This window comes from Pogonomyrmex barbatus, unplaced genomic scaffold, assembly GCF_055798465.1.
Source record: "Pogonomyrmex barbatus isolate J1 unplaced genomic scaffold, ASM5579846v1 scaffold1, whole genome shotgun sequence".
In the NCBI taxonomy this organism is placed as follows: Eukaryota; Metazoa; Arthropoda; class Insecta; order Hymenoptera; family Formicidae; genus Pogonomyrmex; species Pogonomyrmex barbatus.
The window spans coordinates 19,452,543-19,466,953 of record NW_028297098.1 but is presented as its reverse complement, the minus strand read 5'-3'; the positions used below and the strand labels follow the sequence as shown (position 1 = coordinate 19,466,953).

General features: G+C 35.8%; 2 protein-coding genes and 2 long non-coding RNA genes across 6 annotated transcripts in view; 2 read left to right on the top strand and 2 right to left on the bottom strand.

The window, feature by feature from the left end:
* Positions 1 to 8,252, bottom strand: part of LOC105425203 (Z band alternatively spliced PDZ-motif protein 52) — a 34,132-nt gene extending 25,880 nt beyond the window's left edge. Inside the window, exon 1 of one of the 3 annotated variants that reach the window (XM_011635865.3) lies at positions 7,828 to 8,252. In XM_011635865.3, the coding sequence (XP_011634167.2) occupies positions 7,828 to 7,932 (105 nt within the window). In that variant the 5' untranslated portion in view covers positions 7,933 to 8,252. The remainder of the gene's footprint in view (positions 1 to 7,827) is intronic. The other 2 variants (XM_025217799.2, XM_025217800.2) reach the window with 2 other exon arrangements.
* The window catches only part of LOC148938205 (uncharacterized), a 30,786-nt gene that overhangs the window by 6,593 nt on the left and 9,782 nt on the right, over positions 1 to 14,411 (top strand). The window lies entirely within an intron of this gene.
* Positions 8,446 to 10,010, top strand: LOC148938206 (uncharacterized). Its single transcript, XR_016141360.1, has 2 exons — positions 8,446 to 8,597; positions 8,909 to 10,010. It is a non-coding gene; the product is annotated as an uncharacterized LOC148938206 (long non-coding RNA).
* On the bottom strand, positions 11,463 to 13,723 carry LOC105425264 (uncharacterized). Its single transcript, XM_089085250.1, has 4 exons — positions 13,582 to 13,723; positions 12,729 to 12,901; positions 12,413 to 12,575; positions 11,463 to 12,024 (listed from the first exon to the last, which is right to left on the bottom strand). Exons 1-4 carry the CDS (start codon positions 13,582 to 13,584, stop codon positions 11,968 to 11,970), a joined length of 396 nt encoding a protein of 131 aa, XP_088941376.1. The 5' UTR covers positions 13,585 to 13,723; the 3' UTR covers positions 11,463 to 11,967.

The window sequence follows — 14,411 nt, the reverse complement described above, 5'->3', positions numbered from 1 at the left end:
GCCAATTTACTAATCGCTCCTAAGCTAAATCAATATTTTCTTGATTATCTCATCTGATTTGAACAACCGATTCGATAGAGTAGAAATTTTACTATCAATACTTTTATATTATTTTTTCCATTGCAAGAGAATATAATTTTAATTAAGGGTCAGTTTGATTTCAACATGAGTATAATTGATAACATTCGTTTCTCTTGGATCTGTCACGATCGCAGTTAAATATATTCATATCTTTGACATTGATCTTTCTCAAATTGGTCGGAATTTTTTCAGGAAATCTCGTTCCTCTCGCGAACGATCGCACGTCTCGCTGCTGCTGCTCGTGCAAAGAGAGTTCGCTACGAACGCCTGAGAGGAAGCCCCGGTCCGTGGATATTAATAGAGGCTGAGGCCCGGTGGCGGAGGCGCGCCACCAAGCTTACTCCCGTGGATATAAAAATATCGCTTTTATTTCTCACCGCGGCGTCTCGTCGAGTCGCCGAGATTTTTTCCTCCTTCGCCTTTTCGCTACCGTTCGCCGCATGCTTGGCTCGATCTTTCGCGCTTATCATTTCTACATCATTTGTCGAATCCTGCCATAAGTTATATTAAAATTGCAAATCTGTATTAATTTTTCAAAAATGTATCAAGATACTTTTATTCTCGATAAATTAATGTAAAATACGTCTCTTCATTAGACCATTTAATCATCTCTGTTTGCCTCTGAAGGTGCGAAGAATCGGGAGCTATTCATCAAACTAAACTAGAAGATATATAATAATAAATATTTGATATTTATTTAAATCTTAATAGATTTATATTTAGCAGACAGTTGCAAATTTAAAAAGGTACAAAGCCTCCTTTTAATGCAGCACGATTGCGTGCGTGTTTATCCGCTAATACGAAGTTTTCTTCGCGTTCGGAGCGTCGTCGTATCGTGCGCAATGTCGTCCTCTCGACATTCCGCGCGACACTCGAATCTTCAGAAGAGTTGAGCCAAAACACCCACGCAACGCGAATCTCTCGTTGCTGCCTCCTTCGCTGCTCCTTCTCTTCTTCCTTTTTGTGTTTTTACATTGCTCTCTCGAATCACCTGGTCCATTGGTGTAGCCAAAAATCTCGACGAATTTTCATGTCGCAGGAATTCGAATTCACATGCCACATTTATACGCGAAAGGTATATGTAATTCTTGTCAAAACAATGTAAATTGATCACTACTCTTCGTTCATCTTTCCTTTGCCACGTGTGCATGTGCGTGTAAAAATATAATTTAGACTCCTAATTAACTCCATTATCCTGATGCTACGTTACTTTTAATTACTATTCTCAATGTGAATAATTAATTATTTTATTCTTTCACGTACTACGGATTAATTTTAAATATAAAATTATTAATATACGTATATATGTATATATAAATTACATTTTAACAGCGATAAATTTAGAATAATTTTATATATTAATTCTCTGCTTGGCTTGTAGTGTGTTGCTATTACATGATATTATTACACGGAAACTATTGCAAAATCATGCAGCTTTGTGTAACGTAAACAGGTGAAAGTAAATCGGCTCGAGTGAGTTTGTCATTCTCGGATCGTTAGCCGACGCAATTCGCGGATGATTTTCTCGATTTTCGTTCTCATTTAAACGCGACAAATCCACGCGAATGCGTTTCGAGGAAGACCAGATTGGACGCTCGTCTTCCGCTTTCATCGATGTCGCCGTTCGGCCAAATCACGACGAACAGCTCACCACGACAGCTGTGAACATCCACACGCGAAATACGATTCATTCCCGTCTTACAATCCGCAAACAAATCGCACCGCAATTTCCCAGTTACGTCGTGCGCAACGGTGCGGATGCAGCCGCATAAACAGAACTTGCCGACGCACAGCCACGGTCGCTCGAAGGGATAATTTTAGATAGCCGATATAAAAGGCCAGATAGAAACCGAAACGCTCTTCCTGTTTGATAAGAAAGCCGATAAGATTCGAGATATTTGCCGAGCACCTTCTTGTATCTAGGAACTCACATTTGACAACACTATCATTATAATAGTGATACATGACTTTTATACCTCAATTTCTAAAATTGTTAACTAATTAACGGAGTAAAAGTAATCGCTGAAAAATGAAGATCGTGCATTAATTAATTATTTTTAAACGTGTCGCATTTCTAATTTTTCTTGTAATGTTTTATTTTGCATTTATAATTAATAATGTATTTAATTATGTAAAAAAGAATTAAAAGATATCTAAAGATAGAAATTTATTTTTATGCAACGACAAGTAAAAAAAACAAAAAAAAACAATCAATTTTGCGGTGCATGCATCATCGATGCTAGTTTCAAGTTACCAACAATGAAAATAACTCACAGGTTTATGTTGCAGTTGAAAACAATATTACAGAAAACGATCGTTCTTGCAAAAAAACAACAGTATCTTCACATTTGAGTGACTACTTTATTGCGTATTGCGGATGAAAATGACATATCATTAAAGACATTCTTTCCACACATCTATTTGCGTTATGTTCGCATCTTTGGCAAATTATCAATTATTGCTACACGTGGCACCTTTATCAGAAAGAAAATCGTTTTGTTTATGGATTCCTGAATCAATCAAAAATATCGACTTTAAAGAAAAATTATTATATATAAAAACATTGAAATTTTAATTGATTCAATTGGCTTTTTTAAGTTTCAGTATTTATTAACAAACTCATCTCATCTCATTATTTTAGCCAATGTAACCATATGTAGCATATTCCCGAGTATTTTGATATTTTAACATAAGCGACTTGGCTAATAATTATTAGCCTATAATTATTAGCCAAGTTGCTTATATCAAAATACCAAAATTTTCTCGCTCATTGTGTTCAACAAATAGTACACTTGCATATTAATCACTAAATAATAGTGGGATAAAACGCTATCTTGCGCGATCTCATTAAAATTCCGTTACGCGTATAACGCACAGGGAAGTCCAGTTTAATTAGCAGAACGACACGCCATTATCAGGTCAACGCCTCGCGCTTGACGTTAGTGAGAGGCCAAAAAATTTCTTGAAAATATTTTTCTTGCCATGCCTTTCACCTGTGACGGGTCTCTCGCGCCTGGAAAAGTCCTTATCAACGGCGTGACGTCGGCTAACGACATTCGCAACTCATGCCGGAGTCCTTCCATGATACGATAACGCGTGCGTGCTCGCCGTTTTCCAACAAAATATCGCGTTAACGCGAACGCCCACGCTTCGATGCACGCGTCGGTGCATTCGCTGTAGAATCACGAGAAGCGCAAGCAGATAGAATCTCCCTCTTGCAAGGAGAATAATTTACGAGAAAACCGCACGGTAAACCTCGCGCGTGATCTTCGAAAAGTATATGGTTGCGTTAAAATTTAACGTAATTAAGAGCGATAAAGAAGTTCAATCATACAAGCAAGAAGTATAGTAAAGTATAAACAAATTAAAAATGTCTAAATTGACATATAGATACAATCGATCATTTAATTAAGTTAGAATCAAATTAAATTTTTTATATATCTTTGAATATCGAGATTTTTGTCTTTTATACTGAAATTATATTGTTGGAATTATATTATATTTATTGTATAAAAGTTATATTAAAGAAATCATTTTCTATATAAAGTTTTCATATCTAAGATTATACTAGAGATCTATTGATATTTGTTTAACGTTGCTATCCTGTAAATAGGAGGAGACATATTTTTGACGATTTACACGAGTTTGGGTGGCTCGCTGATGAAAATATTTATTGCCGCGATGATCGACAAGGCGGATACGCATGTTGTTCATATTTATTCAATAGATCACGTTAAACAGCGCCCTAACGTCTTTTTCACAGTCTCCAAAAATGCGCGTCTAAATATTTTTCTCTCCGCTCGACCGACAGAAATCGTTTGATTTCGTTTGAACGGGACCACAGGCCGGATACTCACGACCCCATTATTTGCCTCGGGAAAAAATCGTGGATCCCGCAAAGACGTCGTCGTCGAAATCGATGCCTGCTGCCATCATCATGGCGAGCGAGACTCGACCCGACTCGCGCGGGTTTCGCAAAGGCACCTTCTAGAAATAGAACGCCCAAATAATTTGCCTCGGATTACCAGCGACCGCACGCCGGTGCTCTCCCTTCTTCTCTTCCTCATCGGAGCTGATCCTCGTGGACGCATTTTTTCCAACTTTTGAAACGAAAGCATCGATTTATCGTGCAAAATTTCCGCGCGAATAAATAAAAATTCAAAAATCACGTGGTGTAATCCAAGATAATAGGATAATTCATTTAATTTGTACATATATTTGTACATACGTCAATTTTTGTTGTAGAAGGAAAAGAAAAAGAAACAGATCGTCATTTTATTCAGCGTGACTGTCATTACTAAACTTTTTTACGAATGAAAAACTTTTGATAGAAATTTTCATAAAAACAAATTGCGAACGAACGAAAAATTATGCTCTCGTCGAACCGTCTGTTTTTCATCACATATATTTATGGTATTGCGAAAACACTGTATAAATATTGCACCTCAAAATCATCGACAATAGTATACAAATATTTCAGGCGTTCACGTGTTCAGGTGTTCACGTTGAATTTTCTTGTCAAATTCGACAATTTTTATTGATATACAATACAATGTACATTTTGATGAAAATCTTGAAGAAAATGCGTACGATCAAAAATTTACACGATTAAGTAATATAAAATTATACTGTAACTGTAACTATTATATGGTTGTATTCGTAAACGGCATTTCGAACTTGGCCTTCTTCGTAGCATACCACGTGGTTCGTTTATTTTACGAGGCCGCAAATACGGCGAGCGTCCGGCCACCCTCGGCTTTCTCGGAAAGGAGAGAAATATGAGTCCGACGTGTCAAAGTCTCGCGCAAGTTTTCTCGCTAGGAGACGATCACCGATCCGATTTCTACTTTGCAGTTCGGGGTGCTTGAACTCGATCGCGCGTCTTTCGCCAAAATACATCCGTTAAAATTCATTAAAACGATTTACATGTGTGCAGCAAGAATCCGGGGAAATCCGAGAAATGGTGCCATCCTTGAGACTCGAATAACCACAATTTTTGGCCGAAATATTAAGAAACTTTCATAAAGAACATTATATAGTTTATATTCTTCTTTTAGCGAAAAGAATCGAGAATAAAATTTTTCAAAAATGTCATTACATACATATGTAAAAAAAAAGTTACATACGTATGATTTACATACGTGAATTTCATCTTTCCTTTCGCGATAAAAGGAATGATGATATTTTTTTTTTCATGATTATTACACGCGTAACAATTACGTTTTAAACATCGTCAGAGCGGCCTTCGGAAAGGAATGAATCATACAATAATCCGAGATTTCGAAATGTAGCGAGTAGACGTAACAGCTCAAGCATACTCTTGTCAACAAAACGCCCGCATAGAAAATTTCTGCCTACGGAAAACGCGGACATGTTGAATTTCTGACAGTTCGCACGAGAAAGCTGTCAGTAGATCCGCCGCTCGACATTGGCACTCGCATGCCCATGTGTCTTAATAATAGCACTTATGGCCGTACAACGCTGCTCGATTACTCGGAAAAAATCGCGGGAAAGAATTGCGGAGCGATTCGCGACTCTACGCGTTCGCCAAAAGCTTCTCGTGTTACAGCGCCAAGCATCGCCAAAACATGTCGGAGGCGGCGGCGGCGGCGGCGGCGGCGGTTGCGAGCCCGGCGTTTCGCACGTAGTTGGCAACGATTTCTGCCGATGCGCGTGAAATAATTTTATCACCGCCAATTACGTAATCGTGGTACTTCTAGATCGTAATATCAAAACACACATCCGATCACATCTCACTGTTCTGAAAGTGCTGCGAAAAGCACGGAAAAAATTCCCGATTACCTCTTGAAATTTATATAAGGTATTCTTAACTTGAATCGTAATGTTAACGATATGGAAATGAGAGAGAAAGAATAAAAAAGGAATAATAGCAATTCACTTGATAATAATTAAGTTATTTACATTAATTGTAGAATTTAATTTTTTTCAAGTGTATTCAAAGAAGATCTAAGAATATTATAAAATTATTCCGATAAAATGTTCCGATTCTTAATTATTTGTATTTAAATTTTATTCCGAATATTTAAAGAGAAATATTTTGATGTGCAATTCTATTCTATTTTCTACGATAGCACAATTATTCGTACTTAAAAGCGTAAAAAAGAAACCAACGAGAGATTTCGATTTTGCCGTCTTAATTTTCGCAGCACTTGATTTCGTTTTAGATTGCACATTGAGAACGAGAGGATCAGTCTTACGAAGCATCAATACGTGCCGTTTGCCTGTCGAGTGTCAATTTCAGCCTTTGATACCGATTTCATTTCCAAGGACGAGTCGTGAAGGATCTCGTTTACGTTTCACTTTCGATTCGTTCTTGCTCTCGGAGTTCATTATCGTTCGTTATTCGCTTCCGCATACCGAAGATTTGCAAATTTTCATTCATGCATCACAGAAAAAGAATTTTATCGTTGGTTATAATAAATTATAATATTGATTATAATAAAAATAGAATACGATAAAAAATATCAGATGATTATATTATTATTGAATTTAGAAAATTATATATATATATATATATATATATATATATATATATAAAACAATAAAAAATAATATTTATTTTAATTATAAAATATAATAGAATAGAATTTATTACTTTAGCATATTTACAGCCAAGAAAGAACTTGCTTTACAACTTAACTCCACTCTATTTTAATTATAATAAAATATTTATTTTAAATTATAATAAAAACTGACAAATGATATTTGAATAATGGAAAATATGCCATGCGAGACATCTTAAGAAAAGGTTAATCGTTGGAAGCACTGCTATGATTACAATTGTCAAATGGAAAAATTGATCGATCTTCATGTCCAATGAAAATCCTATTCTATCCGAGTTGTGGCAATTGATATCTCGTGAGCGATACGTGAAGGAAAGATCCGAGCGAGAAATAATGCACAGAAGTGTATAGTCGTATAGTCTCTCTTAATTTTACAATCGGCAGTTTCGGGATAGCGAAGCCGATTGTATCCTCTTTACTGTCGAAACTGTTCGACTATCGAGAAACGTTGTGGAGGCAACGACAAGGAACCGCAGATGAAAATAGCCATATAAAACATCGCTATATATAAACGGCTGTAAGAAATATTTTTACTACTGCTTCTGCCTCAGTCAACTTGAGATCCAGTGGCTCGAGTGGCTCCTTGAAAATATTCCTTTAAAATCCTTCGAACGGTCTTTTACGATAATTTTGCTATAATTTTTTCATTATATTCAGAGACGGTTCGGTGATATTGAAGAAATCGTTATACATGTTAAGCAATAATTAATGATAAGAAATGGAATGTAAATGTACAGTGTCACGCGCGAATAGAATGCTAAGTGTATTCGTCAGTGGAATTGTGCAAAAATACAAAATTCATCCTTTTTAATATCGATCGCAATATCACGCATACTTTTGCGTTATCGTATTACTTAATATTTAAGACACACGTGCGGCATAATATATAAATTATTTATTAGAACTCGTTTTGTATTAATATAATATTTTACATATTGGATAATATTGCGCGTGAACGAAAGAAGCAATTCTATTTCACATAGCCCCTCACGTTGATACGAAAGAAACTTGTAGAAGACTCACGTTATCACACCATACGTGTCATATCTTCCTGTATCATATCAAAAGTATAGATACACGAAAATAAATATCATCGGAGAGGAGAGATAATATTCCAGCACAAAGTAAATTGGTCTCAAATAAACGATCCAGATCGACTCACCTTTTGTACGATGAGCGGCGTGCCGAAATCCTTGCCGCCTTGCAGACGGAAGCCCCAGGGGGATCCGTCGAATCTGGACAGCTTGACGCTGATCAGCTGTGCCATATCACTGTCTGTCCGAACTGTCGATCGTATATCGGAGTAAACGATCGTACGAACGAGTGGAGAACGATCTCGCGAAAACTGCGACGACTATTGGCGAAACGAGCCCTTAGCTCGACTCGGCTACTTTCAAGGTATCGCGATGCACCATCGACAATTGGGTCGACAACGTCCGTTTGCTGGTCCGTTTGTGTGTACGTATCTCTATAAAAGAGGGGGGTATATGTATCGCGCTCTCTCGAGTGGAACGTGAAACGGGCACGTACGTTCCCTGAAGAACGCGCAGACCGGAGTAAAGGTATAAGAGGCGCCGAGGACGGTCAGTCGGGCAGCGGGGCCTCCTCGCCACGCGATTCGGAACGAAGAGGAGGAGTGCGAGAGCGCGGAAGGAAAGGGAAGGAATGGAGACAGGGGGGGAGACAGCGGTAGGAAGGAGGGAAACGCGTGGTGGATAGGAGGCAGCTGGCGAGGACGGAGAAAGGAAGAAAGACAAATTTATTGTGTTTTGGCAGGAATCTCCTCGGATGGCGGTATACGTTGCAAAAATGAATGATGAATGATGAAGTTTCCTTAAAGGTGTGTTAAATAAATTTCGATTAGCGCTCGGATGTTTCCAACAATTCCAGAAATTTCAACCTAAAATCGCTCGGATCTTTCGGCGCAGACAGGTACCTGAATTCAAGTGTAGTAGTCAAATAAAAGAGAAAAGAAAATTCGTCTCGTGAAAAGAAAACAAAGCAGAAGATCGTCTCTGCAAATGATTTCCAGTGGAATTCTTCTTCATGTCCGAACTGTGCGAGTTCTTTGCGTGACGACTGCCTTTGTTACCAAAGTTTATAAAACGAAGGCGATAGGTCTCTCTGAAATAAGAACTACGGAATAATATCTTATGACGGGATGCGATGATTAAGCGACATTCCAAATAAAGAAGAGCAAGTCAAATGTCCTCTCAATTAATCATTTAAATAATTTGTTTCAGTTGTCCATTATAAAATTCCGCAAAATAGGGAAAAATATTTTCTCTGGAATAGCCAACTATCATGCGTGGCTGAACGATCCACGGATATCCGGTACATCCCATGCGTCGTGCAAGGTGCTTCTTACGGTGGGAGTCGAGCAGCGGAAAGCAATAAGATATAATGTTAGAACGGAAAAAGGAGGACTATATTGAGGGAAAGAGATGGGACGAGATGTCGGGAATGTCGAGTTGATCATCTCGATGACCATGACAAGAAGAGCGCGCACGCGTTTTGCGTCTCTTCGATCCTCTCTGCTTTAATTATGTCACTTTTTCTTTCTTTATCTGCTTGGCTTTGTCTGATTATTTTAAAGTGATAGAAATGTGACAATTATATATGAATGAAATTTCGATAAGCTTAACTTAGAAAAAATGTTTTAATATTTTTTTTTGCACACACGAAAAATTTTTTTATTTATAAACATTCAACATGCACATTGTCAATTACGAATCAATTAAAAATTTTAATTTTAATTTATTTAGAAATTCTTTATCATGAAAAGAGTCATTATTTTTCTCAATTATCTTTTCTTGATTAAAATTTTTATCATGTCTTTTGATAAAAAAGCAATTTTTGATCTTAATTACAATAGTATTGATGTATATGTTGAAACATTAATATATAGAACTAAATTGAATATACTAAAAGTAGAAATGCTGTAGTTTGGAATCTCTTTTACCTGAATTAATGATTCTCTTCTAATATGTATAGAAAAGTGAGACAGACCTAAAAGTCATCGTTGTCGATAGGTCATATAAGAGGTCATGAATGGAAATTAAATAAATCCTATCGCACTATCATATGCCTCCATCGTTAAATTTCTCAGCAATCAGAGATGAATTTATCGAAATTGACATGCATCGCGATAGAGAAAATACACATAAATTATGTCGGAATCTCGTATTCTCTTTATATTCCCGCGCGTGTAAATGAGAAAAAATTATATGAGAATTCCTCTCTATGTAAGTAGGAAAATTATATTACGAGCTTTCTATCAAAATATTTAATTGTATTAAACACTCACATTCTGATTAAAAATAAAATAAAGATTTATTTCTGGAATGTTTTCCATTTTTGATAATGATTCAATTTTTTTTTATATTTAGAATTATAATAAAAAAATTTATGCATTGTTTTAAATTTAAATTGTTTTCGTTAAAATTGAAAAGTAATAAATTAGCTAATATAGCTTAACATAAAATTTATATGTAAAACCAAAATATAACAAAATTATGCATAATATCAAATGTAAATCTATATAGAAATTTTTGGAACAAAGTTTAATTATTTATTGTACCATTTTTTCACAATTTTTCTCGAACATTATATTTCTAAAAAAAATGTTATTAATTTTACTAAAAAGTCAAAAAATTTGACAATATTTATCAGTAATTAGTAATATTTATTAATTTTTAGCATTATTAATTTCTTTTAACTTCTTTTAATTTCTTTCTTTTTAATTTGTTATATTTATACTGACATGAAAATCTGTTTTATATATATATAAAATAGATACAAACTGCTTTATGTTAAAATGCAATTACTTATGTTAAAATGCAATTACTGAGACAAAACGCATCTTCTCGGAAATCGATATGCATAACGTGCAAGTTCGAAAAGTCGCAGACAGGACACCCTTGATCGGCGCTGCACCGTGCTCGCGGCAGGCTGCTGCATTCTGCGCCGGTGGCGGTCACGAGGGCGCGAACTAGTTCGTGAATCATGCCTAGAATGCTTTACATAAATTGCTCGAGGCTAACGTCACGATCGGGAGACCCTAAGCAAGGAGTGAGAGGATGAGAGAGAAAGAGAGAGGAAGGGAGCGAGAGAAGGAGAAGGAGAGAGAGTGAATGAGAGAAAGAGAGGTGAAAACTAAAAAGAGGTTCATCGGCCAAGAAGGCAAACGTGACTCAGCCGGTCGTACGCATACGCGAGACGCGAATAACAGGGACCTCGGAAACCCCGGAAAGGAGAAAGTATGCCCCGCGACTCATCCGCGGGATAAACCGCGCGGATTTCCGAGCGAGCGGACAATCGCGGTCGTTTACTCGGAAACTCCGCCTTTCTGGGTCGATTTCAATCACCGCGTGAATTCCGAGATCCGGCAGTCCTCTCGGCGGTTGATCTGCGTAGAACGGAATTTGTGGACAGTGTGCACAGTGGGGTATATGGGGTGTCGACCGCTTCGGGAAATCAGCGGAAGCCAACGGCGATATTAACGATGCTCAGCGCCCTAGCAGGCGTAGGCAAATAGATTCCTCGGCTTCTTTTAATAATGAATAATGTTCTTGTTGATAAGTAGACACGCACGCGAGTGTCAATACAGAGTGAAATGGACTTTCACATACTTCACTTTCTAAATCACTTTTCTCGAAAATTAATTAATTCTCTGGCACAAACTACCCGCTGTTCACATCTGATTACTAGATTTTGTATAGCATAAATATAGAGACACATTGTTGATAAAAATATTGTTGTTAAAAAAAAATAATGGAAAATAATGAGAGGATTACATTTTAAGGATAATAATGATTATTCTGGGATGATACAAGATTTCTTGATGATCTTTCGCAATTTACATACAACTATAGAAAAATGTATGAAGATAGTTGCATTTGAAAAGGCGCAAATTGATTGAGTATTACTTTTTGAAATAATTTTGCGTGGTTACATATTTGTTAATTGTTCCGAATGTGTAAATTTATGGAAAGAGGCTGATCTCTTTACTCGTACATGTAGTGTGCTGATGGAGAAAATCATTCTCGAAACGATTTAAATACGAACATACGTGCATACACTCGTGTTTAGAATTATTACAACCACGTTATATCTTGATGATAATACGATAACATTCTTTAGACGCGATTAATGTGTCAGATAATTACATTCCTGGTAATTTCTAGCGATTTCCTCGAAGTATTCATACATATATTCAACATGTCCTTCAAATATATAGATATCTCGCGTATAAACTATAACATAACGTCCTGATCATTTATCATTTATCATCGTTGTTGCATTAATGGCTGACGCTCCGAGGACTTCTGTCGTCTACAACACTCAACGCCGGTGATTTCTGAAAATATATGAAAAAAATTTTCCTTTTTTCTTTCTCGATTGAGATATAATAATATGTGATAATTTAGTTAAGTTATTTAATTATTTAATTGTAATCTAATTGTGTTATTTTTTATTTTCTCCTACATATTTACTTAGACAGAGATTAATTTAGTTTAGTTAGTTAGTTTGCAATAATATTTAATATTTATGGAGCTTAATAATACAGTTATATAAAGATGATTAATCAACGATATTTATCATTAGAACATCCCTTAAGATTTTTTGTAAACATTTAAAATTGCTTAAAAATATTTTGTCATGATTTTAATAATTAATTATCGTTACTTCTATTCTGTCTAAGCGATTTTATTGACAGCCATAATAGATTATAAAGAGATGCTTACAACTCTTTCGATTATATCTTTCGCCGCATTGACTTTAGCGGGTCTGGCAGGGATGCCTCTTTTCGGTTCTCGCTCCATTTTATGAATCATCTTATAAACGCTCGAATTCATTAGGTAGTCATAGTTTGGTAAATTTGTCTTCTCATACTTCTTAAAGTTCACTCTGTACAATCAATTAATTGAATTGGAAAACTTTATATCAACAATTAGAATAAAACTGAACATCTTTTCAGAATTCTTTTCACTTTCTAATACAGTTTTTGACTGATTCTCAGTTTGAAATTTTTTTATCAGAATTGTAAAAAATTATTCTTACCCCATTGCTTTACCGCGAATGACCTCCGCCTGAGAGGATAACACCTCCGCGATCATCTCATCATTGAAGAAATCATTCGGGCATCTCCATCTGCGACCTTGCGTAAGTTCAAGTTGTTTAGCCTGGGGCCACAGGTCCTGCGAATGTTTTCTGCCTCTCTTGTGCACTCTTTGCTGAAAATTAAAGGCATGACGAATTAACAATTCTGTCCGATTTTGAATGTTTACCATGCATCAGTTGCGTAAAAACAAATGGAATTATGAAATTCACTGATTCATGACACGTACGTACAATTCTTTTAATATCAGTAAAGGAAATTTCAAAGAGGAAATTAAAGAGATAATATAGACAATAAATTCACAAAATAGGATTTTAACATCAATTCGAAAGTAAGAGAAATATATATGTATAATTTGATTCGTGCATTTATGCAATTAATTTATTAAGAAACTTAAAAGAGGATGATTGTATTAACATTCGACGAGTAATTTTGGGGCACAAATAATGAATCTAGTAATAAAGGAAGACACGATCATCATTTTATATCCTAGGTAGAACACAAGATGGATCATTCCACTTATCAGGATACCTGCAGTTCTTGTATAACTTGATCTTTTGGTGACAGTTTAGGATCTGGTTCGAAACTTCCTATAATGCATTGTTGTATTTTACAACATTATCTTATATCTAATTCAAACACAAAAATGTAAAAAATAATATTCTGATATTGCAAAATTGCGAACTTACAATCGCTTAATTATGCTTTTTTTAATTATATTGCTTTTATAAAATTCTGGACCACTGAAATCATATATAAAATATGTTAGTATAAAATAATAATACTGATAATCACCATGCGATGGTGCCGGACTTGGTGATTTCAGAAGCTTAGTTTCATAAGAGACGATGAATTTCTTCACTCTATTTCCTTCCTCCTCCGCGCTCTTCACAGAAATCATACCGTCCAGTTCCTTCATTTCCGCTTCCTCTTCCTCCATTTCCCCCTCGTCATCACTGGGCTCGATCACTTGCGGCGTTGACCTCGATGACGTCTTTCGCTCTAAACACGCAATCTCCTCGATGTAATCATAAGTCTCCGTAAACTCCTCATCCTCTTCATCAGTATCCTCTACCTGCTCTTTCAGTTCCTCCTCGTCTCTTCGCTGCGATGTAACATTCTTTTCTGGATAATAACAAATTAAGATAAGTACACTATCAAAAACCCCAAATATGAATGTAAAAGTGTAAAAAGCTCTATATTTAGCTCTATATTTTCTAGACTACGCCTAAAATAATCTGAACATAAATGAATTTAGAATTTCCTTTAAAAAGAAAAACATGAACTGTCAAAACAAATAATTTAAAAAGATAAATTAAACAAAAAAAAAATAAAAGATAGACTCATTTTGTACTAAACAAGAAAAAGGAGGAAGGAGGGAATCGGCCAAAAGACGAGCTAAAATAAACAGGATGTAAAATTAAATAAAATTTATTCTCAAATTCATTGAATGCACATATACATATTTCGATTTCACGAGTCTTCTTCAGCGTTAGAACATTAATAAATTAGAAAATATTGAAAATGTTTTCTACGATCGCGATAATTTACATGAAATCGCGTCTTTTGGCCGATTTCTTCCCTCCCCTCTTTTTTCTTTGAAAAGATAAAGTTACACGCCAACA